The sequence below is a fragment of the Carassius carassius genome, chromosome 18, assembly GCF_963082965.1.
Source record: "Carassius carassius chromosome 18, fCarCar2.1, whole genome shotgun sequence".
In the NCBI taxonomy this organism is placed as follows: Eukaryota; Metazoa; Chordata; class Actinopteri; order Cypriniformes; family Cyprinidae; genus Carassius; species Carassius carassius.
This window is the reverse complement of record NC_081772.1, coordinates 13,647,324-13,672,697: the sequence shown is the minus strand read 5'-3', so window position 1 is coordinate 13,672,697 and position 25,374 is coordinate 13,647,324. Positions and strand designations below refer to the sequence as shown.

General features: G+C 38.7%; 2 protein-coding genes and 1 long non-coding RNA gene across 4 annotated transcripts; 2 read left to right on the top strand and 1 right to left on the bottom strand.

Moving 5' to 3' along the window:
• Positions 1–709: 709 nt before the first annotated feature.
• LOC132092452 (leukocyte elastase inhibitor-like) lies at positions 710–5,860 on the top strand. Its single transcript, XM_059498688.1, has 7 exons — positions 710–836; positions 1,069–1,247; positions 4,364–4,501; positions 4,627–4,744; positions 4,866–5,008; positions 5,141–5,308; positions 5,406–5,860. Exons 2-7 carry the CDS (start codon positions 1,080–1,082, stop codon positions 5,811–5,813), a joined length of 1,143 nt encoding a protein of 380 aa, XP_059354671.1. The 5' UTR covers positions 710–836; positions 1,069–1,079; the 3' UTR covers positions 5,814–5,860.
• A 3,283-nt stretch (positions 5,861–9,143) lies between these two features.
• On the top strand, positions 9,144–16,488 carry LOC132092453 (leukocyte elastase inhibitor-like). 2 transcript variants are annotated; one of them, XM_059498690.1, is made up of 7 exons: positions 9,144–9,226; positions 9,312–9,493; positions 11,666–11,803; positions 12,029–12,146; positions 12,305–12,447; positions 12,626–12,793; positions 15,782–16,488. In XM_059498690.1, exons 2-7 carry the CDS (start codon positions 9,326–9,328, stop codon positions 16,190–16,192), a joined length of 1,146 nt encoding a protein of 381 aa, XP_059354673.1. In that variant the 5' UTR covers positions 9,144–9,226; positions 9,312–9,325; the 3' UTR covers positions 16,193–16,488. The 2 variants fall into 2 exon arrangements, with proteins under 2 accessions (XP_059354673.1, XP_059354672.1); XM_059498689.1 differs by lacking the exon at positions 15,782–16,488 and adding an exon at positions 12,894–13,582.
• Positions 16,489–21,673: 5,185 nt separating this feature from the next.
• LOC132091874 (uncharacterized) lies at positions 21,674–24,241 on the bottom strand. Its single transcript, XR_009422155.1, has 3 exons — positions 23,887–24,241; positions 21,882–22,023; positions 21,674–21,847 (listed from the first exon to the last, which is right to left on the bottom strand). It is a non-coding gene; the product is annotated as an uncharacterized LOC132091874 (long non-coding RNA).
• Between the last annotated feature and the right edge of the window lie 1,133 nt (positions 24,242–25,374).

Sequence of the window (25,374 nt, the reverse complement as noted above, 5' to 3'; positions counted from 1 at the left end):
GTCCCCGTTTCATGTTTATTAGCCCAGGACATTTTACAAATCCAGACCAAACGATGTTCTACGGCCATGTCCGGAATAAAGAGTAGCCTATCCATGTCACACAGTAAGATTTAGGATTTTGACCATATACCTCGCAGTCACAGACCGTATCAACGTCAGTGAGCTATACTAATTGTATTTCGCCACACAATAGGCGTCACTGTGGCCTCAACCCTTCGCCTTCACTTACTCTGAGCTCGATTGCTATGTCTGAGGTAAACCACGCCCTCCTCATTACCCTATGCAGGAAGAAATGTAGGAAGAAATAAATGAATAAATAAATAAATGTATAAATAAATAAATTTAAAAATAAATAAATGTATAGATAAATAAATGTAGAAATGAATAAATGTATAAATAAATAAAAGAATAAATATATACATAAATATAGAAATAAATGTATAAATAATTATTTATTTTCGGTTTTTTGCTTTTCTATGTATATTTATTTATATATTTATGTATTTATTTATTCTTATTTACATTTATTTGTATATTTATTTATGTATTTATTTATTTTTAAAATTGGCAGCTTTGGCATTCCATATTTGTGGGCGTTGCTGGTCCACTTGTATGGCATGACTCTAGGGCAGGTTTCTTTTTCACTCAGACGTACGTTTGTGACAAGCATCCTTTATAAAAAGGTAGGTAATACTTAATCTGTAAACATACAATTCTCTAAAACCGGTGCTCGGAACTTGAGCGCTGTTTCCCATGGGAATATACGCTACGTTTTTGGGACTTCCGCATTTATCTGACGTGCAATCAAACTTCTGAGCAAAAGGGAAATATTTACGGTGATATGCATATTATTAGGCTACATATGTTAAAACAAAAATACATTACATTATTAGAATGGACAGAAGTCTAAAGTTATTTTTGTACTAACGCTGGACATTCGTAGGCTACTCATATAAATTGTTTATACTGTCTAGAACTGCTCAGTACTTTTTGCTGCTTTTTGTGAAAATATGGCGTTATATAGATTTAAACAATGGTTGCATAAATTATGTGGCTGTTTATCCGTAGTGTCATCAGTCATGGAGGATGTGTCTCGTGCTAACAGTCTCTTCGCTCTGGATCTCTATCGGGCTCTGAGCGCGAGCAACGCTGAGGGAAACATGTTCTTCTCTCCACTGAGCATCAGCGCAGCACTCAGCATGGTCTACCTGGGAGCCCGAGGAGAGACTGCCAAAGAAATGGCAGAGGTATGAGGTATAAGCATCTGGAGAACAAGCGAAGAGTTTATTATTATTATTACTATAGAAATTGTCTGCATTCTGCACGTAGACAATCTTTGGTTGGGAAATCCTGCTCGAAAACAAAACCACAACCCAAAACAAGGAACAGAGAACATTACCTTGTATGACAGAAAAATGGGGTGAGGTCCAGATGTCAAAAGAGTAAATATTTGCTCATAGTGTGAGCTTAACACAGAGACGCATTTATCACAGCCAAACAAATAGCTTATGATTTTGTTACAATTTATTTAAACCAGATTTAGTGGGGGGAAAAAACTTTCATTCTATCAGTGTCATACAATTATTTGAGAATTTAAATGAGAATTATTTATATTTATATATATATAAGATTTTAAATTATGCCTAATACATTCTAGGTATAGAAATATATATATCTAACTAAAAATGAATGATGCAGTCAGTCATTTATGGCTTTACTTGTCTTGACTCTTTTTTTGGGGGGGGGGGGGGGGTGTGTGAAAGTTTGAGTTGGAATTATCATTGAGTGTCGTGACAGTTCATTATCCATGAAACTGGCCAATTCAATAAAACTTCCAAAGCTATTTATTTATTTATTACTGCAGAAAATGTTATCTCTTTCAGAATAATATATTATAATTCAGGTTCAGTTAGTTCAGTTAGTACTGGTCCTACAATAGTTCATGTTGAATATTATAGCAAAGCTATAGTTTACAGTATTTTGTAGGTATAGCCACTGCAGTTAAATATTAGCATAACTAACATATAGAAGTAATGAAAATGTTCCAAGTTGCATCAGTACAGCAGTGCTATATGCTGACTTCAAGCGTACATCATTTATCTACAACCCGAATTCCGGAAAAGTTGGGACGTTTTTTAAATTTTAATAAAATGAAAACTAAAAGACTTTCAAATCACATGAGCCAATATTTTATTCACAATAGAACATAGATAACATAGCAAATGTTTAAACTGAGAAAGTTTACAATTTTATGAACAAAATGAGCTCATTTCAATTTTGATTTCTGCTACAGGTCTCAAAATAGTTGGGACGGGGCATGTTTACCATGGTGTAGCATCTCCTTTTCTTTTCAAAACAGTTTGAAGACGTCTGGGCATTGAGGCTATGAGTTGCTGGAGTTTTGCTGTTGGAATTTGGTCCCATTCTTGCCTTATATAGATTTCCAGCTGCTGAAGAGTTCGTGGTCGTCTTTGACGTATTTTTCGTTTAATGATGCGCCAAATGTTCTCTATAGGTGAAAGATCTGGACTGCAGGCAGGCCAGGTTAGCACCCGGACTCTTCTACGACGAAGCCATGCTGTTGTTATAGCTGCAGTATGTGGTTTTGCATTGTCCTGCTGAAATAAACAAGGCCTTCCCTGAAATAGACGTTGTTTGGAGGGAAGCATATGTTGCTCTAAAACCTTTATATACCTTTCAGCATTCACAGAGCCTTCCAAAACATGCAAGCTGCCCATACCGTATGCACTTATGCACCCCCATACCATCAGAGATGCTGGCTTTTGAACTGAACGCTGATAACATGCTGGAAGGTCTCCCTCCTCTTTAGCCCGGAGGACACGGCGTCCGTGATTTCCAACAAGAATGTCAAATTTGGACTCGTCTGACCATAAAACACTATTCCACTTTGAAATAGTCCATTTTAAATGAGCCTTGGCCCACAGGACACGACGGCGCTTCTGGACCATGTTCACATATGGCTTCCTTTTTGCATGATAGAGCTTTAGTTGGCATCTGCTGATGGCACGGCGGATTGTGTTTACCGACAGTGGTTTCTGAAAGTATTCCTGGGCCCATTTAGTAATGTCATTGACACAATCATGCCGATGAGTGATGCAGTGTCGTCTGAGAGCCCGAAGACCACGGGCATCCAATAAAGGTCTCCGGCCTTGTCCCTTACGCACAGAGATTTCTCCAGTTTCTCTGAATCTTTTGATGATGTTATGCACTGTAGATGATGAGATTTGCAAAGCCTTTGCAATTTGACGTTGAGGAACATTGTTTTTAAAGTTTTCCACAATTTTTTTACGCAGTCTTTCACAGATTGGAGAGCCTCTGCCCATCTTTACTTCTCTAAGACAAAGCTTTTATAGCTAATCATGTTACAGACCTGATATCAATTAACTTAATTAATCACTAGATGTTCTCCCAGCTGAATCTTTTCAAAACTGCTTGCTTTTTTAGCCATTTGTTGCCCCCGTGCCAACTTTTTTGAGACCTGTAGCAGGCATTAAATTTTAAATGAGCTAATTAAGTGGATAAAAGTGTAAAATTTCTCAGTTTAAACATTTGCTACGTTATCTATGTTCTATTGTGAATAAAATATTGGCTCATGTGATTTGAAATTCCTTTAGTTTTCATTTTATTAAAATTTAAAAAACGTCCCAACTTTTCCGGAATTCGGGTTGTATTAGAAAGCATATTTGCATGCTTAGGCTGAAATCAAACACAAAGCATTTGTATACAAAGCATTTATTGATGAACTAGACATAGCAGGACATTCCATTAGCCAAAGAGTGCATACAGACTGTGATACAACCAGCGAGCAACTGACTCAACAGAGAGAGGGAGAGCCGGAGTAGTGTAAACAAATGATCACAGCTGCACATACCTCTCTTTTTCACTCTTTCGAGCTGCTCTTTTAGGAGGAGCTTACAAAACAGAAAAAATGCATCCAGATTTAAAAGAGAAAACAACTGAATTGGGGTTGGTTGGAATTGGACCTAGAATATATTTCAGATTTTAGCCACAAAAGCCAGCTTGTGCCTGCTTGCTGCCATCGTTTGTTTTAAAGTGCAGACTCATCTAGATAATGTATGTAAATGCTTGGACAACGGACTTTAGACTCCAACAACAATTAGATAAATTCCTTAATTTAGTTTACTCCTTATAATAAATGTGCTTAGAACAGGCTCTTAAGTGCACACCCTTAGCTTATTCTGTAAACATACCATGATCATTTTTTCTTCTTTTGAATAAAAGAGAAATTTATAATAAAAAAAATACAATTTTGTAAAACTATTAGTAAAGTCTCTCCGGTGTAAAAAAAATACAGTTAATATATAATCTCTTTTCCTTCCAGGTTTTGTCCTTCAGTTCTGTCTCTGATGTACACTCTCATTTTGAGAGCCTCACCTCTGCAATTAACAAACCACAAGCTTCCTACATCCTTAGACTGGCCAACCGTCTCTATGGAGAGAAAACCTTCAGTTTCTTACCTGTGAGTCCATTCCATCTTAAAAAATGGGACATTATGAAGCTATTCTTTTTCAACTCCATTATAAATTTCCAGTTTAGAGGTTTTTCTTGAGTCATTTTTGCTGATTGGTGTCATGTGTCCTGCAGAAGTATTTGGAGTCCAGTCTGAAGCTGTACCACGCTGACCTTCAGGCTGTGGACTTCATTGGAGCTTCTGACGAGTCACGACAGCTCATTAACAAATGGGTGGAAGAGCAGACAGAGAGTGAGAAGATCAGTTCCATATACAGTTCTATTTCAGATTAAAGACTCAGTTCGGACCTGTTGATGGACTATATTTTTTTAAAAGATGTGAAGTCAGGAATGCAAACTTGTGTTTTTTGTAGATAAAATCAAAGATCTTCTCAAGCCAGGAATGGTGACCGGAATGACCCGACTAGCTCTGGTTAATGCCATCTACTTCAAAGGGAACTGGCTGCAGAAATTTAATGCTCAAGACACTAAAGAAATGCCATTTAAAATAAACCAGGTTTGTTTGCAAAATATTGTACAAATGGAGTTGTATGTCCTTACACTATGCATACTATATCATATCTATATGACAGAGGGTCATTCTCTTTTTCATGTTCACTTTCTCATATGTGCATCTGTCTTCCATCAGAATGAACGCCGGCCTGTGCAAATGATGTACCAGAAGAAAAAGTTCCCCTTCAACTATGTCTATGACCACCGCTTACAAGTGCTGGAGTTGCCATATATAAAAGAAGAGCTCAGCATGTTGATTCTTCTTCCTGAGGAAAGTCAGGATGGCTCTGACCCTCTTCTTAAGGTCAGCAAAAAGTTTTTGTATTGATCTGCTTGACTTGACTGTATTGTTAACTTGCATATATTCAGAGACTGAGAATTTGCACATGTGTGTTTGACAGCTGGAGAGCAAGCTGACCCTTGATAAGCTGAATGAATGGACCAACAGAAGCAATATGGACACCCAGACAGAGATCATAGTCCACTTGCCAAAGTTCAAGCTGGAGGTAGAGAGCTCCTTAGCAGAAATATTGATGGGTATGGGGATGACCTCTGTGTTTCAGGGTCCAAAGGCTGATCTGACTGGCATGAGCAGTCAGGGTGGCCTCTTCCTTTCGGCAGTGGCCCACAAGGCCTTTGTGGATGTAAACGAGGAAGGCACAGAGGCAGCAGCCGCTACGGCAGCCATTGTGGCATTCTGTATGTTACGAGAGGAGCACTTCATGGCAGATCACCCCTTCTTGTTCTTCATCAGGCACAATACCACCAACAGCATCCTCTTCTTCGGCAGATTCAGAAGCCCATCTTAAATATATGATGTTTGTCTGTCTAACACTAAAATAAATAATAAATACTACTAGATGTCAATAATTCACATTTTGTATTTTTTTTAATAATATAATAATGTCTTTGATTTGGATTGAGCTAAAAAAAAACGGAGTTAATAGAGTTAAATTTTAGCTGGGAATTTATTGGCACATTTTTGATAATGCATTTATTGACTATCACAACAATTATTTTGCAAATTCGTTGACTGGGACAACAAAGTAAATTCAAAGTCTGCACAGTCATTATGTCATTAAAGTGTTGTAATGGTGCAGAGATTTTACAGTAACATTTGCAACTGCTTTTGATCAGTTATAAGCACTACAATTGTGTGTGTGTGTGTGTGTGTGTAAGTCTGTCCCATCGGAAAAGCAAAAGTTTGTCGTTCCGACGTCTAATTGAACATTTAGGCCAAAAACTGGAAATACTTCAAGTGGTCAAATGCAAAGTTCGAAAGTGTGGGTTCTGAAACAGTCCATTCTACAATTCTACAAACATTGAGCCGTTTTTCAACCACTTTACCCAATTTGGGCTAACCCACTGAGGGCTAGTTTTAGGGGTGTACGTACTCATACATACAGTATTGAAAGCCGTTTTAACATTTATTCTATAAGCCACATTAGTAAACGTTTACTGTTGTAAACGCTGTAATTCCCTATACAAAGTAGCCTAATGTGTTTGTTGGTCTTTGAGCGACCTCTGGTGGCAGGATGGAGATTAGACACCAATTTTATTATCTATTATTTTCCTATTTTTCCTCCAGTAAAAACAATAAATATAATTTCAGGGCTTTATGTAACCTTTTTATTTATTTATTATTATTATTATTTGTTTATTTTTGCATAAAGCAGTGGTGCTGCAGACACTAAATGTTTTTACATTAATGTTCTGTACAGAACACACTGGTGCTACAGACACTGAATGTTTTTTTCATTAATGTTCTGTACAGGGCACACAAAATCCAAACCTTATGGTTTTCAGACAAACAGTTTCTTTATTTATTACATCTATAACACAGTAAACAAACAAGTGTTTCCTAGCAATGACAACTGCCCTAAACACTAATGAGACAATAAATACACTTAAGATCTGCTTTTAACTTCCGCTGATTAACTGCTTCTCTCAAAGAGTATTTTGCTAGCACTGTTTATCACAGCAATGGTCTAAGCAAGCACATGACACTGACAAGGTATGTGTTAGGGTACGCATATAATTAGAGATTAGACTGTACAGTAATTGAAATCTACATGCTAATACACATGTCACACAATGCTGATGTTGTTAACATTAATAATTTGAGAATAAAGTATAACAATAATAATAATTTGCAGGGTTTGATGTGAGCTAATCGATCGATAGATTAAATCACCATTGGTAGCATGATTTATTGTAATGTTTTTTTTCCTCAGTTTGGTCAGAACTGGCTGACTTGTTACTTGTTCAGATGACAATATATGGTGAAAATTCTTAGGCTACAATCCGTGATTACTATGTACAGTGAATATCCACAACGATGTGGTGGCTGACAGCTACACATTCTCAAAACATATTCATCCTTGCTGGATAACATCCCAAGCATGGAATATAATCCCGCAAAGGACTGCAATTCCAGGTTTTCAAACATAGATGGCGACAAAGAGGCAAAACTGCAGCTTTAATGTAACTTCTTATTCACTCATACTCATCGCTGGAGGGCGCCCTCGAGCAAAAATTCCACAAGTGAGACTCGCTAATGATGTTCCAGGAAATTCATCTTTTGCATGATCTTTTGCTGTAGATGTAGCCTAGTAGCTGAATTACATGCAGATAGACGTTTTTCTGATTAACAGAAAAAATAATAATAATAATAATTGTGACAACATGTGGTTTTATCTGTGCTCTTCAAGCCATCTGGGGTATTTTAATAAGAATAAATGTTAAAATGCAATGCTAATTGATATAACCTGTATCACTGTATAGAAAAATATAAAGTGGCATGATTTCTGCCTCATTCATAATAAAACCATTTCAGATTACAATAATAAGTTATTTCAAAGACTCGACTGATGTTGTAAAGTGAATTTGAACTGTTTAAACATATCTGTTTAAATGAAGATATATCCAATTCCAAATACATTACTCACTTGTGGTTGAAGATATCTACAAATGAACAGGGAGTCGTTATTTTTCTGTTTTTGATATCATCTTTTAATTTCTGACTTATTATTATTGCAATAGCGACTAGTATCTATTTAAATATTACTAGTAAGCATTCATTAGATATTTATAGATTAAATGTTAAAACGGTTTTCCATTATCTTACTAGTCAGACCTGCTTTTTTACTTGTCTTAAGTTAGTTCAAATGGCTTGGAGTTCAATTAAAAAATGTACTAGTAAAATAAAAAATCATACTAGTAACATTTCAAATAAGCACTAGTATCTAATAAATGTTTACTAGTATATTGAATAAGTACTATCTATTTAATAGGTACTAGTATCTAAAATAATAAGTACTTGTATCTAATGGACAAATACTATCTAATAATAAGTACTAGTATATAATGAATAAGTAGTACGATTTAATAGGTACTAGCATCTAATGAATGAGTACTAGTATATAAAAATATGTACTAGTACCTAATGAATAACTACTAGTAGGCTACATAAAAATTAAGTACTAGTCACTAGAAGAATACATACTAGTAAAAACTGAATATTTAATATCTCAGTGACGAATCCCCATAGAAGTCAATGGCAAAAATTAAAAAAAAAAATTACTAGTTACAATATAATAGTTACTAGTAATTATTGAAATAAGTACTAGTATCTGTTGAATAAGAACTATCTAATGAATAAATAATAGTATCTAAATACTATAAATAAGTACTAGTATTTAATAAATATGTATAGTATCTAATTAATAAGTTAATTAATAGTTAAACTAATTAATAAGTACTACTGCCTAATAAATAAGCACTAGTATCTAATGAATAAGTACTAGTATCTAATATTAAGTACTAGTATCTAATGAATAATTACTAGTAACTTTACAAAAAACACTAGTACCCAAAAAAAAGCACCAGTGCCTAAATAATAAGCACTAATGCATGAGTAGGGCCTACTACTTAATGGACAAGACACTAGTATCTAAAAAAAGTTCTAGTAACGTTAAATTAGACACTAGTGCGGTTTATATTTTAAATGTTACTATGGCTTGCCATTCATGAACGATTTTAGCAACTCGTGTTGGTCAATCGGTCCTTTTTTACACTGCAGACCTCCTATCACAGGGCGGAGCCCCGTCCAGTTCACACTCCTACATAAGGCAACACTTTAAAACACTTTACAAGCATATGCAGTGGAGCTGTCAAACCAACGAAGAGGACAACTGAATTACGCCGAAAGGACATAATAAAAGTGAAATACTACATTTATATTAAGTGATTTGAAAGATGGATGCATAAAGTATGATACTCAATAATTGTTGTTTTGGTATTTCAAGCAGTGTCATCAGTCATGGAGGATGTGTCTCGTGCTAACAGTCTCTTCGCTCTGGATCTCTATCGGGCTCTGAGCGCGAGCAACGCTGAGGGAAACATGTTCTTCTCTCCACTGAGCATCAGCGCAGCACTCAGCATGGTCTACCTGGGAGCCCGAGGAGAGACATATGAAGAAATGGCCAAGGTACGATGAATAAATACGCTACCATTGGTGCTATTAACTTTAGTATAGTTTCAGTTTTCAGTAGCCTTCATTAATTAAAGGGGTCATATGACGTTGCTAAAAAGAACATTATTTTATGTATTTGGTGTAATGAAATGTGTTTATGTGGTTTAAGCAAAATGTTGAGAACATGAGTCAGACAAGTTTAAAAGTTTTGGAAGGATAGCAGTAGAGGAAGCCCAGTCGTGTGAAATAGTAGAAATGAGCCCTGCAGTATTAGTGTCACCCATTTCATCTTGGTTATTCCCTTTATACCGTTAGTAGACTTTAATTTGGAAGGAATGATTAATGACAAAAATAGAGTAATAGCAAAATATGTTATGGTTAAACTGTATCTAGAACAGAATTACAAGCATTCTCAATTTTCACTAATGGATCCAAAGATCCAGAGACAGGACTAGCTTCAGCAGTTGTATTCGTCCCAACTTATCAAATCAAAATTGGTGAAAGAGTTTCTTATCAAGTAGGAGTTTACACTACAGAGATGGTAGCAATATTATTAACTATCAGGTGGATGGAGAATACTCAGCCAATGAATGTAGTGATATGTTCAGATGAATTCTCTGCATTATCAAGTCTTATCAGTGGAAGATTTTCAAGACCAGACATTTTGTATGAAATAATTTTATGTATGTATACAATGAATAAGATAGGAATTAAGATATGTTTCCTGTGGGTTCCAGCGTGGGAGTGGATGGAAATGAGGTTGTGGATCATTTAGCAAAACAGGTGCTGAAATGATCACATATAGAAATTATTATTCAACTAAGCAAATAAGTTAATGCTAAAATTAGAAACTGCAATAAAAATGAGATGGCAAGAAGTTTTGAATAAGGAGGAAAGAGGAAGACATTTTTATCATATTCAAAATTAGGTTGGGGTTGAAAGAGTTAATTTTGGTAGTAGAAGAGAAGATACAATATTACCAGACTTCACATTGGCTATACTGCTTTAAAAAAAATCATTAAGCATGAGTCTGGAAACTATAGTCTGTGTGGATTACCAGAAACAGTAGAGCATGCACTTACATCTGCTTATGATAATAAAAGAGTATTTCTGTTGGAAGAATGAGAAATAGTACACTTATAAGTTTAGAAGTTAGAAGTTTTTCATTGTAGTTTATTTTATTTTATTTTATTAATTTATTTATTTTATTGATTTAGTTCTTCCCATTCCATCAATGGTCCACACTCCAGCCCAGTATGTCAGTATTTGCCAACCGCCATAAAACTCCAAAAGAAGAAGAATGTTACGCCACTCAAAACTGTGATGTTGTGTGTCCCAGCGCTATGAGACAAAACCAATAAAACCAATTACAAACGAGGCACTTGTTGCATCCAGTTGGGACATAATTACAGATTATATAGATTTACTGTATACTTTTTATGCGTTGCATATCACACTGCATAAACATAAAATGTCTGCATTTGTGATCGGAGAAACGACAAACAACAAGCTCTAACAGTTACTCTACACTGCTCAAAACTTGCATTTGAATCATCAGTGGCAAACCCTTTACACATGAGAACGTACTTACAGACTGAGTCAGAAGCACCAGACTCTTTGCATAGTTGGAATTGCCCCACTTACAGAAACAGACACCAGCATTGTAGGCTACTCTCACAGGAAACATTCATTGGCCTCTGCAAAATGTGCAAAACACATCTGAATAATTGGGTTAAAATGTTCTGGAATACAACTTAACCACTGATTTCTAGTTGTTTACTATATTGGAAGGCCAAACAAAGTAGCTTCGCTTTCACAACGAAACACAGCCTCTCCACAACATGCCACCGGCAGCAACAGCGAGAATAAAACTTACACCTTCTTTCTTTGCATAAATATTTGGGCAGCGTTATGCAAATCTTTCCACATCGTGACGTAGACATGTGGGGGCGTGTTAAAATGAGCCGTTTTAGGAAGGAGTAGTTGACTCTTAACTTTAATAAAGTATATCTCTTTGGATTTGAGACTTTACAGTCTTTGCAGCTTTACAGATCTTCTTTATGCACTGAGATCTTGTAACACTCCAAAGAAAAAGCAAAAATTTTATTCGCATCATATGACTCCTTTAATGGACTTTAGAAATCAATCAGATTTGTGAGATTCACCCATCTGTTTTTCTCTTTGTAGGTTTTGTCCTTTAGTTCTGTCTCTGATGTTCACTCTCATTTTGAGACCCTCACCTCAACTATCAACAGTCCATCAGCCTCCTACATCCTCAAACTGGCAAACCGTCTCTATGGAGAGAAAACCTTCAGCTTCTTACCTGTGAGTTTAATCTGCCTTCAATGAGACATTTTGATGCTCTCTGTGTGCTTTGCTAAATTCATGCTTTACTTTATCTGAGAGAAGAATGTGCAATTCTCTGTGTAATTCAAATGCAAATGCGCTGTGGTTTATTTTTTTTCCTTTTCAAATGAGATAAAACCTTTATTTTATTACCTTTCTAATGCTCTGTGTGCTTTGAGAAACTGTCTTTATTTTGTCCTGCAGGAGTATTTGGAGTCCACCCTGAAGCTGTACCACGCTGACCTTCAGGCTGTGGACTTCATTGGAGCTTCTGACGAGTCACGACAGCTCATTAACAAATGGGTGGAAGAGCAGACAGAGAGTGAGAAGATCAGTTCCATCAGCTCTGCTAACAAATAAAAACTATTACATTGTAAAGAATCATTTTAGACTAATGATACATGTATAGACATTTTATCTTTAAACTGATAAATAAAAAAACCGATATGAAGTGTGCAACAATACTTTGTTGTTTTTCAGATAAAGTTAAAGATCTTCTCAAGCCTGGAATGTTGACCGGGATGACTCGACTAGTTCTAGTTAATGCCATCTACGTCAAAGCGAACTGGATGCACACATTTAAAGCAACAGAAACTAAAGAAATGCCATTTAAAATAAATCAGGTACTTTCCACTTTTTCTTTTGGGGTGGAACAGCATAAGCAAACTGGAAGTCACTTTTAAAATATTTTGCAATTGATTGTGCTTACAAGCAACTCTTGCAACACCCAAACATTTATTAATCATAAATAATACATAGATTTTCTATGTGTTATGCATTCCTTCATTTGTCTTCAATCAGAATGAGAGCCGGCCTGTGCAAATGATGTACCAGAAGAAGTTGTTCACCTTCAGATACATCCCAGAGTATGAAGTGCAGGTGCTGGAGTTACCATATAAACAGAAGGAGCTCAGCATGTTGATCCTTCTTCCAAATGAAACTCAGGATGGCTCTGACCCTCTTCTAAAGGTCAGCAAAACTGCCAAGACCAGAAAAAAATTCATAGTTTGAATCTGAATAGTTTGGTGCTGTGTATGTTATTTTTCGATATGTGTGTGTTTTTTTGCAGCTGGAAAGTGAGTTGACCCTTGACAAGCTGCTTGACTGGACCGAAAGAGACGAAATGACTATGCAGATGATTAAAGTCCATTTGCCAAAGTTCAAGCTGGAGGTTGAGAGCTCCCTATCAGAAATATTGCAGAAGATGGGTATGAGCTCTGTGTTCCAGGAAACAAAGGCTGATCTGACAGGCATGAGCAGTAAAGGTGGTCTCTTCCTTTCAGCAGTGATCCACAAGGCTTTTATTGAAGTCAATGAGAAAGGCATTGAGGCAACAGCAGCCACTGCAGTGATTTTGTTAGGCAGTTGCCGTCAAACAGAATTTCAGAGTTTTACAGCAGATCACCCCTTCTTGTTCTTCATCAGGCACAACACCACTAACAGCGTCCTCTTCCTTGGCAGATTCAGAGGCCCATCCTAAAAAATAGCTTTTTCTGTTACACCCAAATGTGTTTTCTTTTAATGTTTTATCAAATAACCAAACATTTCACAATATGCATTTGTTTTTGTATTCACAAATGGAATTTGGAAAGTTGGGGAATCTCCCTTTAACCACATCAGTGTTTGAAAATGATCTTTAAATTGTATCTTTGTCTCAGATAGTTGTACTACAGATGAAATAATAGACAGCATACAAGTAGTCCAAAAATGTTTTGTATTCTTCCTGTTTAATTTTTAAATAAAAGCATAATTCCCTTTTGCAGATTTGAAAAATAATATAACTAAATTAGAATTGAGTTTCATTAAACAGCAGCATTAAAACAGTGACAGTGAGGGGAGCTAAAATCCAAAGAAATTATGTTGCTGCAACATTATGATGTAAAACGTTTATAACGCAGTTCTATATATAGTCTACTATAGCTTTCTGAGTTAATGATGAGATGGGTTGTGATAAAGAGAGTATATTAAGGCTGTTTTCGGCCAAAGCTATGATACACTGCCTAGCATACACCAGAGAACTCGATAAAGCAGAAACACACACAGGGAGGGGCCTTCTCAACAACATACAGGAAGAGCACCATTACAGCTATTCTCATTAAACATTTTCATGATAACATCTTTTAGAAAAACCAGTGAACATTTGAACACATTAGAATAATTTATAAACTTGTGCAATTGGGCACAGCAGTGAAGTGGCAACTCAAGAAGAGGACAACCGAATTACTGCAAGAGGACATCCATAAAAAACATAAAAAGTTACATTTACACTCGTTGGCACCTAACAGTGTTTTGCAAAATGGTTGCATAACAATGGTAATCAGCTGGTGTTTGGGTTTTTATTAGTTGAAGTGTCGTCAGTCATGTATGGAATGCCAAACCTGACAAAATTAGAACTAAATAAATACATAAATAAATATACAAAGAAATGAAATATATATATATATATATATATATATAAACAAATAAAAAATTATAAATAAATCAATATACTTTTATTGCCTTATTATTTATGTATATTTTTATTTCACATTTTATTTTCTCTATTTATTTTCACTTTTATTTACTTCCACACTTATGTATTTATTGCCTTATTTATTTGTTTCCACATTTATTAGTAATTTCTACAATTATTTATTTTCAGATTAATTAATTAATTAAAATCACGTTCAGCAATGTAGTTAATCGAGTCAGAGTAGGCAAGGGGAAGCCTAATCTTTGAGGCCACAATGTGGTGCTCAAACCAAACACAAGAATTGTAACCTAGATGAGGTGCCTGTTCACTGATAGTGGGATGAATGACTATGGCCAGTAAGACCAAAATCTTAAATCACGGGTCAAGTAATTTAATATCACCCTTATGTCCTAAAGGGACATGTTGGTGGGAAAAATATGGGGTTAGAGGAAAAAAAATTTTTTTTATCTTTTGCGTTCTCTCATAAAACTTTGCGTTCCCCTGAGAAACTTTGCATTCCTCAAAACCAGTTTTGAGTTCGGACAGACACTCCCTGTTTACTTGTAGTGGTTCATACAACTCGTTCACAATAGTTCACTATAGACGAAATAAGAAAACACTAAAAAGGCTAATGGAGGAAGACGGTGAAATAAAAAGACAGTTCTTACCCTCTGATTCACGCTCAACTTAGAGACCGTGTGGTTTTTCTCTTTTTGCCCCACGTTTTTTTTAATGGCCCGAGTTGCTTTTGTGGCTGTTTTCAGAATATTTTGAATGCAAATAACACTGATATATCATGTAAAACGGACATTAAAGATGTAAAGGCACAATTAGCCTACAGTATTACTTAATTAGCCTATTGAACGTCATTCGCTCAACTAGGGACCAAGTAGTTTTTCTCTTAGCTACTCACGCTTTATGGCAATCTTTTAATATTGTGTCTGGTTTTAGAAATTAATAATAAAGAAGGCTATTTTGAACGGATAACGTTAATAAGAAGCTGCCAATAATCTGGTTTCAGTCTCGTATGGAACTAAAGGTGGAAAGCTACTTCCTCATACTGATTCAAACAAGAACAACTAAAGAAATGCCATTTAAAATAAACCAGGCGTGATCTGCATTTTATTTCAGGAGTGTGTATGAAAAATAAATATAAAGTTAACGCATTGAATTTTGTAAGTAATTTTGAATGTATACTTCCATTTGTCTACAATCAGAATGAGAGCCAGAAGAATGATGCAATGAGTGCAAATGATGTACCAGAAGAAGAAGGTCCCCTTCAGATACATCCCAGAGTATGAAGTGCAGGTGCTGGAGTTACCATATGTAAAGGAAGAGCTCAGCTGCAGCATGTTAATCCTTCTTCCAGATGAAACTCAGGATGGCTCAGACCCTCTTCTTAAGGTCGGCAAAAGTGGCATAATCACTAAAAGATGGATAATCCTGTGTATTATTTTGGTGCTGTGTATGTTATTTTTCGGTATGTATGTGTGTGTGTTTGACAGCTTGAGAGCGAGTTGACCCTTGATAAGGTGCTTGATTGGACCAAAAGAGACAAAATGGCTATGCAGATGGATACCGTAGTCTACTTGCCAAAGTTCAAGCTGGAGGTTGAGAGCTCCCTATCAGAAATATTGCAGAAGATGGGTATGAGCTCTGTGTTCCAGGAAACAAAGGCTGATCTGACAGGTATGAGCAGTAAAGGTGGTCTCTTCCTTTCAGCAGTGATCCACAAGGCTTTAATTGAAGTCAATGAGAAAGGCACTGAGGCAGCAGCAGCCACTGCATGTACGGTAATGCTTTGCTGTGGCATAATAACAAAACCTTTCATAGCAGATCACCCCTTCTTGTTCTTCATTAGACACAATCCCACTAACAGCATCCTGTTCCTTGGCAGATTCAGAGGCCCATCCTAGAAATATATCTTTTCTGTTACATCAAAATGAAGAAACATGTTTTTCTTTGAATGTTTTATTAAATCAATCGCACCACATACATTTGTCAAACATTATATTACTCCCGATTGCTTAGAAATTTAATATTGAGTCAGGGAATCAACTTTTCATAACAACAACATTTTATGAACATGGTATGTTCGTCTCAGATGGAACAGGAAAAAACATCATCAAGCAGTACTTTACCATTATTTTATCATTAAGACACTTGTAAGTGGTACAATATAAACCAAGATTTGACAACAGTGAAACTAACATGTAACTGGGTTAAAAATGGCACGCCTTTCACCAGAACTGGTTTGTTTTGGTTCAATAATGATGGTTTTCTGATCTCTGTTGGCGACCTTGCCATTTGCACTCTTAGAAGAAAAGGTTCAAAAATTTACCTTTTGAGGTTCCTGGAGATTGCAGCTGTGGGGGAACCTTAAAGGTTCATTTTTGAACTTTTTTGAAAAGGTTCTAATTGGAACCTTCACTTAAAGGTGCATTAATGACCCTCATTGGTTTCTTTTTTAACCTTTTTCTAGATAGCAATAACATTAGTATTATTGTTGTTATTATACATTTCTAATCCAATTTCACTATAAAGACAAAACACCATGATTGTCCATAAACTGTTTAATACGTAAATATGTATTACAAACAATCAACAAACACAAATAAATAAACAACAATCAGCCATAAATATGTATTACAAACAAACAAACAAACACATAAACAACAATAAATATCATTAATTTTTATACATATACATTAATTTAATATATATATATATATATATATAAACAGATTTTTTAAAACTTTACTATAATATAACATAACATTAAAACTGATAAGTATTGAAATAAGTAGTAAATATATTGTGGAAGTGTCAGATAAGGGAGACATACAAAATGTGCAGTGCTGGGGATGGGTGCTCCACAGGTTTTAAATGTAAGTCATGTCTAATGATTAAGTACCAACAATAAAATAAAATTAAAGTAAAGAAAAATTATAAAAATAAAGAACTATTTCCTAATTAAAAACTACTAGTAAATAAAATATATTCACTATTAATTAGTTTCTTTATCAGCATGCATACTACTATATTGACTGTTAATTAGAAGTTTTAAAGCACATATTAAAACCTTATTCAGCATGACATAGATGATCTAATGCAGGGATAGGCAACATCGGTCCTGGAGTGGTGATCTCCTGCAGAGTTTAGCTCCAATCCTGAAAAAAAACCTCACTTTTCTGTAGCCTTAGTAATCCTGAAGACCTTGATTAGCTTTTTCAGATGTGTTTGATTAGGGTTAAAGAGCTAAACTCTGCTGGACAGCGGCACTCCAGGACCGATGTTGCCTATCCCTGAGGTGTATTCCAGAAAGCAGGGTTAACTTACCATGAACTAAACCCTGAACTTTCGGTTGATTAACCCCAAACCTTGCTGACTCGAGGTATGTGGTTCCAAAAACACATCCGGGAGTAAGTTCATTCAACTCAGAGTATGTTCCTGGTTAAGACTCAAGACATTCTCAACAGAGCGATGAATCGACGAGTCACTATAGAAATGGACACTACGAAAAAGCGCACCAAGCTGTTTCTTTCTTCTTCTTTTGTTCATTATTGTTTACATGCTTAGTGCATATCCCCACCTAATTGATGGCTGTGCAATTTGTATTTATTTCCATTTAATCTTTAATCCTTTAGAATGTGAATTGTATTGTTTGTTTTATACTAATTTATATTAAGTCATATCAGATATGTATTTTGATTAAAATTTAGACATTATAGAAAATGCCGATCCATGTGTGAGATAATATAAAATGTAATAAATAAAATATTTAATATATAAATATATATTAAGTTAAACATTACCTACATAGTATTTATACAGATAACTCTTATATATGCCAATAAAAGAAATAATCATATTAGAATAATATATTGCCTTATTTATTACTTATATTATCGCTTCCTCATTAATATATATATATATATATATATATATATATATATATATATATATATATATATAAAAATATTATATAATGTTGTGCGGTATCTGTCACGCCCACTGAAGGCTCGCTGAAGTGAACTAACCCTGCAACATGAGTTGCTAGAGAATGAGTTGCTATGACAACGAACATACCCAGAAAGTTACCTCCGTTTTTGGAACTGAAAGTTGAGGTTATCCACTTACTTACTCTTAAACATACCCAGGTATGTCACATAACCTGCTTTCTGGATTACCCCCCTGATAATGATAGATCCCTTAACCCAGGGATAGGCAACGTCGGTCCTGGAGTGCCAATGTCCCGCGGAGTTTAGCTCCAACCTTGAAAACAACCTCACCTGCCTGTTACCCTAATTCTGAAGATCTAATTAGCTAATTCAGGTGGGTTTGATTAGGGTTGGAGCTAAACTCCGCAGGACAATAGCACTCCAGGAACGACGTTGCTTAAACATATCTACTACATCATATCTTACTTCTTGTCAATAAGCAGCAAATTAGTTAATAGTGAATACGTGTTCCCTAAAAACATACTAGTCACTATTGGAATATATACTTGTCAGAACTGAACAGATGCCCTGAATCTCAGTGTGCCTACTTATACTACGCCCTTAAAGTATGCACTCTTTTGGTGAAGAAAAAGTACACACATGTGATTTTGAACGTGGTCTGGTTGTTGGTACAAGACGGGTTGGTCTGAATATTTCAAAAACTGCTGATCTACTGGGACTTTAATACACAACCATCTCTAGGTTTTACCGAGAATGGTCCAAAAAAGATCAATTATCCAGTGAGCGGCAGTTGTGTGGATGAAAATGCCTTGTTGATGTCAGAGGAGAATGGGCAGACTGGTTAGAGATGATAGAAAGGCAACAGTAACTCAAATAACCACTCGTTACAAGCAAGGTATGCAGAATACCATTTCTGAACAAACAATACATCGGACCCTGAAGCAAATGGGCTACAGAACCAGAAGACCACACCTGGTGTCGCTCCTGTCTGCTAAGAACAGGAAACGGAGGCTACAATTTGCTCACCAAAATTGGACAATAGAAGATTGGAAAAATGTTGCCTGGTCTGATGAGTCTCGATTTCTGCTCGATTTCAGATTCAAAATTTGGCGTAAAGAACATGAAAGAATGGATCCATCCTGCCTTGTCTCAACGGTTCAGGCTGGAGGTGGTGGTGTAATGTTGTGGGGGATATTTTCTTGGCACACTTTGGGCCCCTTAATACCAATTGAGCATCGTTTAAACACCACAGCGTACCTTAGTATTGTTGCTGACCATTTCAATCCATTTATAACTACAGTGTACCCATCTTCTGATGGCTACTTCCAGCAGGATAATGCACCATATCTCAAATCATCCCAGATTGGTTTCTTGAACATGACAATGAGTTCACTTTACTCAAATGGCCTCCACAGTCACTAGATCTCAATCCAATAGAGCATCTTTGGGATGTGGTGGAATGGGAGATTCACATCATGGATGTGCAGCCAACAAATCTGCAGCAACTGTTTGATGCTATCATGTCAATGTGGACCAAAATCTCTGAGCAATGTTTCCAACACTTTGTTGAATCTATGCCACGAAAAATTAAGGCAGTCCTTAAGGTAAAAGGGGGTCCAACCCAGTACTAGCAAGGTGTACCTAACTAAAGTTTGTTAGTGGCACACTAACACAGTGGCCAGTGAGTATGTGTGTGTGTGTGTATCAACTGTTTAAAATGCCCAACATCGCTGTATGCTGCGTCAAAGAGGCATGCGCACTTTGATGTAAAAATGTCCAACACGGATGAGAAGCGCATGGCGGCACAAGTGAATGAGACACGCTGAATGAAATCGCACATTCACTTATTGGCAGTTTATTATTAGTGGTGCTTGCCGGAGGCAAAGCATCACTATTATTATCTCACATACTTATTAGTGGTGCTTGCCGGAGGCAAGGCATCACTATTACTATCTCACATACTTATTATTATTATTCTTATTATTCTTCTTCCGCCAAAATTTCGGCGCGTAACTAGTCCCGCATATTTGGTCACAGACCCGCAAAAGAGGCGTCAAATCGTGCGGCCTATTCGGGAATGGTGTGCTATGACTTTTATAAGCGATCGGGCGTACGATGTTCGTACACCGGGCGAAATATCGGCCGAAAAATCGCATAGACAACGCATTACGGCCAACTTTGACGGATCGTAGCTCCGAGAGAGAATTTCGCAGAAACATGTGAATCACCACATTTGGAGAGGCTATCAGGCTGTGCGAGAGCATACCTCGCAGAGGGGTACAAGTTGTACCCCTGGGGCGCTAGAGACCCCCAAAGTTGCCCCATAGACATACTATGGTGAGGGATCGCCCATGAAACAGTGTGTTTTTCCTACTATGGGATATTACATAGGGATTTTGTATTGAACATAACTCAGGATCACAGTGTCATAGAGACAAGGGGGTGGGCTCATTTGAATCAGGCAACCAATCAGTCTCTCAGGATCACTGTGAATCTATCAAGCCACGCCCTAGCACCCATAGAGAGCGCCATAGCAACAAGCTCCATAGACTTCCATTGAAAAAGATCAAATGAATAACTTTGGATAGAAGTGTCATAGAAACATGAGGGTGGGCTCGTTTGACTCGGGGCAGCAAATGACCAATCACGAATCACCTTCAACACTTCATAGCCACGCCCTAGCAACCATTTGGAGCTCCCTAGCGACCCAGAGCATAGAGAGATATCTTCAAATCTGAATATCATAAAGGCATGGGGGTTGGTTTATATCATACATACTAGCAAGCAGACTTCGGAGTATCATCATTGGCAGCTGCCAGGCCACTCCCTAGCAACCAAACACAGTACCCTAGCAACCGTTTTGCAAGATCTATATCTCCACATCAGTACATCGTAGAGGCATGGGGGTTGGCTTATATTGGCGAGCAGCCTTTGGAGTATCATCATTGGCAGCTGCCAGGACACTCCATAGCAACCAAATAGAGTAGCCTAGCAACCAATTCGTAAGTCTTATATCTTTTCAACAGAAAATCGTATTGACATGGCGGTTGGCTCGTTTGACTCATGCTAGTAAACAGGAAATCCGGCATGCTAGTCATGCTAGAAGTTAATAGCTACATGCTAATAGCGATTAGCTAAGTGCTCAAATGGGCTAAGAACTCTATAATAACTACATAGTTACCATCTGTGACAACTACCAACCACCAAGTAACATCATAACAACCACCCCGGTTACCATAGCAACTGCCTAGCAACCACCCAGGTTACCATAGCAACCGCCTAGCAACCACCCTGAGCACCCTAGCAACACCTTAGCAACCACCAAAATTATCCTAGCAACTGCCTAGCAACCGCCTAGCAACCACCCAGGTTACCCTAGCAACCACATAGCAACACCCTAGCAACCACCCCGATTACCCTAGCAACGACCCTGGGTACCTTAGCAACGGCCCTAGCAACCATCATGGGGACCCTAGCAACCGCCCTAGCAACCACCCCGGGTACCCTAGCAACCACATAGCAACACCCTAGCAACCACCCCGATTACCCTAGCAACCACCATGGGTACCTTAGCAACGGCCCTAGCAACCATCATGGGGACCCTAGCAACTGACCTAGCAACCACCCCAGGTACCCTAGCAACCACATAGCAACACCCTAGCAACCACCCCGATTACCCTAGCAACCACCCTGGGTACCTTAGCAACGGCCCTAGCAACCATCATGGGGACCCTAGCAACTGCCCTAGCAACCACCCGGGGTACCCTAGCAACCACCCCGATTACCTTAGCAACCACACTGGGACCCTAGCAACCGACCTAGCAACCACCCCAGGTACCCTAGCAACCACATAGCAACACCCTAGCAACCACCCCGATTACCCTAGCAACCACCCTCGGTACCCTAGCAACGGCCCTAGCAACCACCCAGAGTACCTTAGCAACCACACTAGGTACCCTAGCAACCACACTAGGTACCCTAGCAACCACCCTGGCTACCCTAGCAATGGCCCCAGCAACCACACCTTAGCAACAGAGGGGCGAGTTTTGCCACTGCAAGCACCACTCACATTTTCTTCAGGAAATGTACATTCTAGTTAGTGGTGCTTGCCGGAGGCAAGGCATCACTATTACTATTCTCCATTCTTATTATTATTATTCTTATTATTCTTTTTCTTCCGTACAAAACTTCGGCGCGTAACTCGTCCTGCAGTTTTTGTCACAGACCTACAAAAGTGGCGTCAAATCGTGCGGCCTAATCGGGAATGGTGTGCTATGACTTTTATAAGCGATCGGGTGTACGATGTTCGTACAGCGGGCGAAAAATCAGCCGAAAAAATCGCATAGACAATGCATTACGGAAAATTTTGACGGATCGTAGCTTCGAGAGAGAATTTCGCAGAAACACGTGAATCACCACATTTGAAGAGGCTATCAGGCTGTGCGAGATCATACCTCGCAGTGGGGTATAAGTTGTACCCCTGGGGCGCTAGAGCCCCCCAAAGTTGCCCCATAGACATACTACGGTGAGGGATCGCCCATGAAACACTGTGTTTTTCCTACTATGGGAAATTACATAGGGATTTTGTATTGAACATAACTCAGGATCACAGTGTCATAGAGACAAGGGGGTGGGCTCATTTGAATCAGGCAACCAATCAGTCTCTCAGGATCACTTTGAATCTATCAAGCCACGCCCTAGCAACCATAGAGAGCGCCATAGCAACAAGCTCCATAGACTTCCATTGAAAAAGATAAAATGAATAACTTTGGATAGAAGTGTCATAGAAACATCAGGGTGGGCTCGTTTGACTTGGGGCAGCAAATGGCCAATCACGAATCACCTTCAACACTTCATAGCCACGCCCTAGCAACCATTTGGAGCACCCTAGCGACCCAAATTATAGAGAGATATCTTCAAATCTGAATATCATAAAGGCATGGGGGTTGGTTTATATCATTCATATAGGCTAGCACACTTTGGAGTATAATCATTGGCAGCTGTTAGGCCACTACCTAGCAACCAACCAGAGTACCCTAGCAACGGTTTTGCAAGATCTATATCTCCACATCAGTACATCGTGGAGGCATGGGGGTTGGTTTATATTGGCAAGCAGCCTTTGGAGTATCATCATTGGCAGCTGCCAAGCCACTCCCTAGCAACTAAATGGAGTACCCTAGCAACCGTTTTGCATGACCAATATCTCTGCATCAGAACATCGTACAGACATGGCGGTTGTTTTTTTTGACTCATGGTACCAAACTGGACTTCCAACATGCTAGTCATGCTAGCAGTGATTAGCTACATGCTAATAGTGATTAGCTAAGTGCTCAAATGGGCTAAGGACTCTATAACAACTACATAGTGACCATCTGTGACAACTACCATCAACCTAGTAACATCATAGCAACCACCCAGGATACCATAGCAACTGCCTAGCAACCAGCCAAAACTCCCTAGCAACTGCCTAGCAACACCTTAGCAACCAACCCAAGTACCTTAGCAACTGCCTAGCAACCACCCAGGTTACCATAGCAACCACCCGAGTTACCATAGCAACCGCCCTAGCAACCATCATTTGGACCCTAGCAACCACCCGGGGTACCCTAGCAACCACATAGCAACACCTTAGCAACCGCCCCAATTACCCTAGCAACCACCCTGGGTACCTTAGCAACGGCCCTAGCAACCATCATGGGGACCCTAGCAACCGCCCTAGCAACCACCCCGGGTACCCTAGCAACCACATAGCAACACCCTAGCAACCACCCCGATTACCATAGCAACCACCCAGGGTACCCTAGCAACGGCCCTAGCAACCATCATGGGGACCCTAGCAACCGCCCTAGCAACCACCCCGGGTACCCTAGCAACCACATAGCAACACCCTAGCAACCGCCCCGATTACCCTAGCAACCACCCTGGGTACCCTAGCAACGGCCCTAGCAACCATCATGGGGACCCTAGCAACCGCCCTAGCAACCACCCCGAGTACCCTAGCAACCACATAGCAACACCCTAGCAACCGCCCCAATTACCCTAGCAACCACCCTGGGTACCCTAGCAACGGCCCTAGCAACCATCATGGGGACCATAGCAACTGCCCTAGCAACCACCCCGGGTACCCTAGCAACCACATAGCAACACCCTAGCAACCATACCGATTACCCTAGCAACCAACCTGGGTAACCTAGCAACGGCCCTAGCAACCATCATGGGGACCCTAGCAACCGCCCTAGCAACCACCCAGGGTACCCTGGCAACCACATAACAACACCCTAGCAACCTCCCTGATTACCATATAAACCACCCTGAGAACCCTAGCAATGGCCTTAGCAACCGTCCTAAGTACACTAGCAACCACCATAGCAACCACCCAGATTACCCTAGCAACCACACTGGGTACCCTAGCAACCACCCTAGCAACCTCATTGCAACACCCTAGCAACAGAGGGGTGAGTTTTGCCACTGCAAGCACCACTCACATTTTCTTCAGGAAATGTACATTCTAGTTCTTCTTCTTCTTCTTCTTCTTCTTCTTCTTCTTCTTCTTCTTCTTCTAGATCCGTACAAATTTCGGCGCGTAACTAGTCCCGCAGTTTTTGTCACAGACCAACGAAACAGGCGTCAAATCGTGCGGCCTAATCGGGAATGGTGTGCTATGACTTTTATAAGCGATCGGGCGTACGATGTTCGTCCGGCGGGCGAATAATCGGGCGACAAATCCCATAGACAATGCATTGAGGCCAACTTTGACGTATCGTAGCTCCGAGAGAGAATTTCGCAGAAACACGTGAATCACCACATTTGGAGAGGCTATCAGGCTGTGCGAGAATATACCCCGCATTGGGGTATAAGTTGTACCCCTGGGGCGCAAGAGCCCCCCAAATTTGCCCCTAATACAAAGTATAGGGAGGGCTACTATGGGAAATTACATAGAGATTTTGTATTGAACATAACTCAGGATCACAGTGTCATAGAGACAAGGGGGTGGGCTCATTTGAATCAGGCAACCAATCAGTCTCTCAGGATCACTGTGAATCTATCAAGCCACGCCCTAGCAACCATATAGAGCGCCATAGCAACAAGCTCCATAGACTTCCATTGAAAAAGATAAAATGAATAACTTTGGATAG

Excerpts from the sequence above, each read along its gene's own strand:
- LOC132092453 (XM_059498690.1), top strand. The coding sequence starts at position 9,326 with ATGGAGGATGTGTCTCGTGCTAACAGTCTCTTCGCTCTGGATCTCTAT. Across the intron at positions 9,494-11,665 it reads CATATGAAGAAATGGCCAAG|GTTTTGTCCTTTAGTTCTGT; the intron begins GTACGATGAATA and ends TTCTCTTTGTAG. Across the intron at positions 12,794-15,781 it reads GCTCTGACCCTCTTCTAAAG|CTTGAGAGCGAGTTGACCCT; the intron begins GTCAGCAAAACT and ends TGTGTTTGACAG.
- LOC132092452 (XM_059498688.1), top strand. The coding sequence starts at position 1,080 with ATGGAGGATGTGTCTCGTGCTAACAGTCTCTTCGCTCTGGATCTCTAT. Across the intron at positions 1,248-4,363 it reads CTGCCAAAGAAATGGCAGAG|GTTTTGTCCTTCAGTTCTGT; the intron begins GTATGAGGTATA and ends TTTTCCTTCCAG. Across the intron at positions 5,309-5,405 it reads GCTCTGACCCTCTTCTTAAG|CTGGAGAGCAAGCTGACCCT; the intron begins GTCAGCAAAAAG and ends TGTGTTTGACAG.